The sequence below is a fragment of the Gracilinanus agilis genome, chromosome 1, assembly GCF_016433145.1.
Source record: "Gracilinanus agilis isolate LMUSP501 chromosome 1, AgileGrace, whole genome shotgun sequence".
NCBI classification, from domain to species: domain Eukaryota; kingdom Metazoa; phylum Chordata; class Mammalia; order Didelphimorphia; family Didelphidae; genus Gracilinanus; species Gracilinanus agilis.
The window spans coordinates 732,974,999-732,979,554 of NC_058130.1; the positions used below are offsets into that span (position 1 = coordinate 732,974,999).

The following is a 4,556-nucleotide window of genomic DNA, read 5'->3' on the forward strand; positions in this document are numbered from 1 at the left end:
GGGGTGCCTGTCTTCTGGGGAGGAGGGGTGCCTGGGGGAGGAGGGGTATCCCGGGGAGGAGGGGTGCTCAGCTTCTGGGGAGGAGGGGTGCCCGGGGAGGAGGGGTGCCCAGGGAGGAGGGGTGCTCAGCTTCTGGGGAGGAGGGGTGCTCAGGGGAGGAGGGGTGTCCAGGGGAGGAGGGGTGCCTGGGGCGGCCCCGACCATACTCACACCACAGAGCAGGCGTAACAGCCCCTCTGGCTGCTCTCGCGGATCAGGAAGGTGCCGTCGCGCTTGCCGCTGAGCATCTCCTCCGCGCGCCCCCGGTTGATCTTGCCCACGTACCACGTCCGCTCCTCGTGGTGGGGCAGGTCCTCTTCCTCATCCACCATGGAATACTGGCTGTGGGCAAGTGACGGGGGCAGCCTCAGGGCACAGCCTGGGCTGCCTTTCTGTGCCCTCCACAGTCGCTCATCCATTCTGGCTGACTCGGGGCACCAAGGCCTAAGCCCAGCACTCGAGGCCCAACTCATGACTGCCTCCTCCATCATGGCTCAGAGCCCGACTCCATAAGAAGCCTTGCTGAGGGGCAGCTGGGGGCTCAGTGGATTGAGAACCAGGTCCTGGGTTCAAATCTAACCTCAGACTCTTCCTAGCTTGTGACCCTGGACAAGTCACTTAACCCCCATAGCCTACCCTTACCACTCTTCTGCCTTGGAGCCAATACACAGTATTGATTCTAAGGCAGAAGGTGAAGGTTAAAAAAAACAAACATACCCATATAATCCTGATAATGGCCTTTTGATGGAACCAGTTTCCTTGGTAATCCCATGGATTTGAGTTTGTGCATTTAAAAACTGTATTCTGAGAGGGGGTTCTTCCTCCAGAGGCGTCCAGGACCCAGAGAAAGGGAGGGACTCCTCTCTTCCCTTCCCCACATTCTTGGAGGCTCTCCCATATCTGAGCCCAGCCCAGGCCTTGCAGAGACAGGCCAGAAGCTTCCCCAGCCGCAGGGAAGCCTGACGAGGGGGCAGGGCTCCCTGTTACCGCCTCTGCTACCAACAACTCCAATTTACACGACGGTTTTAAGTCTGCCAATGTTTCCTTCAAAGTATCACAACTGCATTTTACAGATGAGGAAACTGAGGCCGAGTTGAGTGGCCTAGCTGAGGTCACGCAGTGAGGCAGTATCACAGCCAAGAACTCCATCTAGCTCAGCTCTCAACTGGACGCTGGCTCTCTCCACCAGCCCTTGTTTCTCTCCCCCAAATGGCCAGACTTGGGAGGGCAAAGGGAGAGGGCATCCCTCCGATCCCCCCGACGGCCCCTCTCTGGGATACTTACTCTTCCGTCTCATTTTTGATTCCCAGCCACTCATTAATCTTCTTCTGTCGGGCTCCCTTCTGGGTCAGCCACCTGCCAGGTGGGGAGAGAAGAGCCCATCACACCTCATGTCCGTCCCCTCTGGGTTTTGCCCAAGGTCTTCTCCACTCAGAAAATTATCACCTCTATTTCACAAACAGTGCCCAGAGGCAGACCGGTCCTCAGGCACAAAGAAAGAGCCCAGGAAGGGCCAGGAACAAGGGAAGCCTGCCTGCCCGGGAATAGCTGGACCCACGATGGCTGAGGGATGAGACGGAAAGGGACAGCCTCCATGCTTGGACGCCTGAGTTGCTGTGACGGGATCAGAACCAGGAGGACAATTTATTCAAAGACAAACTTGGAAAGTCTAATCCACACCAGAACCAAGACTCCAGAGGACCCGTGAGGCTCTCCAGCCCCAGACAGAGGGGTGACAGGCTTAGGATACACAGGGATGCATACTTTTTGGAAACAACCAATGCAGGAATTTGTTTTGTTTGGCTTTACATTCATTACAAAGGTAGATTTTTTTTTGAGAGAGAGATGGGAGAGGAGAGGGAGAGGGAGAGGGAGAGGGAGAGAGAGAAATGTATGTTGATTTTTATTAACTAAAAAAAAAGCACCTTGCAGGGAGCAATATGAAACCTATGGAATGATAGAACTGGGAAAAAAAACAAACTCTAGAACATAAAGACTTTAAATGGGGACCTTAATGATGATCTAGTTCAATCTCCTTATTTGACAAAGGATGCTACTGAGACCTAGAAAAGGGGAGAAAATTGGTCCAAAATCAGAGAGGAAGTTGCAGAGCCACAGGCTTTGAGTTGGAAGGGACCTCCATGACCATCTGGCCTAAGGCACTTTTTTTTAAACCTTACCTTCCATCTTAGAATTAATACTGTGTATATGTCCCAAGGCAGAAGGATGCGAAGGGACAAGCAGTCTGAACCTAGGACCTCTTGTCTCTAGGCCTGACTCTCCCTCCACCGATTGACCTAGCTGCTTCTTTTTTAAGAGTGCATTAGAGAGAGGAGAGGCTCAGTGGATTGAGAACTGGGGTTCAAATGTAGCCTCAGACACTTTCTTGCTGTGTGACCCTGAGCAAGTCACCTAACTGCTCTTTTGCCTCGGAAGCAATACACAAGATTGATTCGAGGATGGAAGGTAAGGGTTAAAAAGAAAAAAAGAAGGGACCTCCACACCTTTCTCTCCCAGCACACCCACAACTGGCCATCTGGCTTGAAGGCTGGATGACTGAGAAGCAGCTGCTGGGATTATTCATTTGTCTTCCCAGATCTCAAAGCTACCCTGGCCTCTCTGCAATGTCAGCTCCCAGTCTATGATCCTGGGTCTGGCCCCGGAGAGCACACAGGCCAAGCCTAGTCCCCCCTTTCCATACGACGGCCTTCTCAAACACCTGACGACCGTTTTGATGTCCTCCTAGGAGTTTTTTCCTTTGGTCTAAACACTTCTAGTTACATCAATGAACTGTCTGCAGGGCTGGAGCGAGAAGAGACCCTGCTGGCCTTCTCATTTAATAATAATAAGACCCCTTATTTATTTGTGCCAAGGGGGCTGTAATATCCAACCGGGCAAGTGTAGACATGATTATTTAAGTCGGAGAAGGGCACTGATTAACTAGAGGAGGTGGAGATGAGGAGGGACTTCCTGGAGGAGGGAATCCTTTTAGGAGGATGATTAGACTTGAGGAGGAAGAGCCTTTGGGCATATAGGGACAAATGAAGAAACAGACTTGTTTGAGATTTGAACTCTGGCCCTCTGAATCCACCACATTAAGGTCTGGTTGTCTACAGAGTCCTCTGGATTCCCTCCAGCTTATCAATATTCTTTCCTAAACTGTGCCTTCAGGAACCAAACCCAATATTCCTACTCCAGATGGAGTTTAACCCGGCCATAACCCAGTTATGCCCTTGTTAATGCAATCTTAAATGGCTCTTCTTGGGGCTGCTGCATCACCCAGTTAGGCCTGCTTTACTCCCAGCCCCTGGCACCACGCCTGGCATACAGGAAGCACTTCATAAATGTGGACGGAGTCTGAGCTTGTGGCTATTTAAACTCCTGAACTGACTGGAGCCTGTGGGGGCTGCAGTTGCCCTAATAATTAGATAAGGCGCCACCAGGAAGAGCCCATGAGTGAGTCAGCCTTCACACACACCCCTGGGGGCAGAAGTGGGCAGACTCTGCCCGGAGGCCCTGATGGGGAAGGCCCTGATGGGGAAGGCCCNAGTGATGAGGCTGCTTACTTGGCTCCGGGGAGTCCCGCGGCCGGCTGGGGCCAGCACCTGGTGTGGCAGGCAGCGGCCGGTGGCCGCGGGGGCGGTGGGAGGGCAGGGCGATCTTGACAGGCCCCAGGTACTCCACATAGGTGCCCGGGAAGTCACCCTTCTGCTTGGTGCGCTCGTTGACACCCAGGATCCAGCCAATGTGCTGTGGGCTCTGCTCGTCGCCGTCCTGGTAGCCGAGCGCCTCCAGCGTGCCCTTGCTCACCACCAGGATGTCCCCGGGCAGCAGATCCAAGTCCTCATCTCGCTCCTTATGGTACTGGTACAGGGCCCGGTACTGGAAACCCTCGGCGCTGGCCATGGCGCCCCTCCGAGCGGGGTGGGCCGCAGAGGGCCTCCTAGCCGCTTTTCCGCAGCTTGAAGCCCCGATTCAGCCAGACGATGGAGCACAGGGCCAGCCTCACCACCATGCTCCGGTCCGGGGGGGATCCCAGGGAGGACGGCCCGGGCGTGGAGGGGGCCACGGCTCTGACGGGGACCTGTGGGGAGAGACATGGTCACCGTCGGCCCAGGGAAGCCCTTCAAAGAAGCCAGAGCCTTCCCATCTGGGACCAGCTTGGCCCAGCCTGCCAGTGCTCAGAGCCCATGATCCCCTGCCCAAGGCAGGATGCCACCTGGTAGCCACACCATCCAGGCTAACTCCAATCTCACAGGGGAGGAAACTGAGGCCCAGCAGAAGCTCCAGAGCCAAAAGCTGACATCCCGCAGGGAGGAGTGACCCCTCACGCTTTGTTCCAGAGATTTTCCCTTATCCTGAGGCAAAACTATCCAAATGACCTCCAAGGAGCGGCTTTTATTTTTGCCTCCATGTTCTCATCTATAAAATGGGGAGAATCCTCATCCCCCAGGGGCCATCTATTTGTGGCACTTGATTACAGACCTTAACCCACAGGATGTACCATCAAAACATGT

General features: G+C 54.4%; 1 protein-coding gene across 1 annotated transcript in view; it reads right to left on the reverse strand.

Annotated features, from left to right (window-relative positions):
- LOC123232257 (phosphatidylinositol 3-kinase regulatory subunit beta-like) overlaps window positions 1-1,474 on the reverse strand; it is a 16,592-nt gene extending 15,118 nt beyond the window's left edge. The window contains exons 1-2 of the mRNA XM_044658649.1: window positions 1,324-1,474; window positions 211-381 (exon numbers count right to left, since the gene is read on the reverse strand). Coding sequence (XP_044514584.1) covers window positions 211-371 — 161 coding nt within the window. The 5' untranslated portion in view covers window positions 372-381; window positions 1,324-1,474. The remainder of the gene's footprint in view (window positions 1-210; window positions 382-1,323) is intronic.
- Between the last annotated feature and the right edge of the window lie 3,082 nt (window positions 1,475-4,556).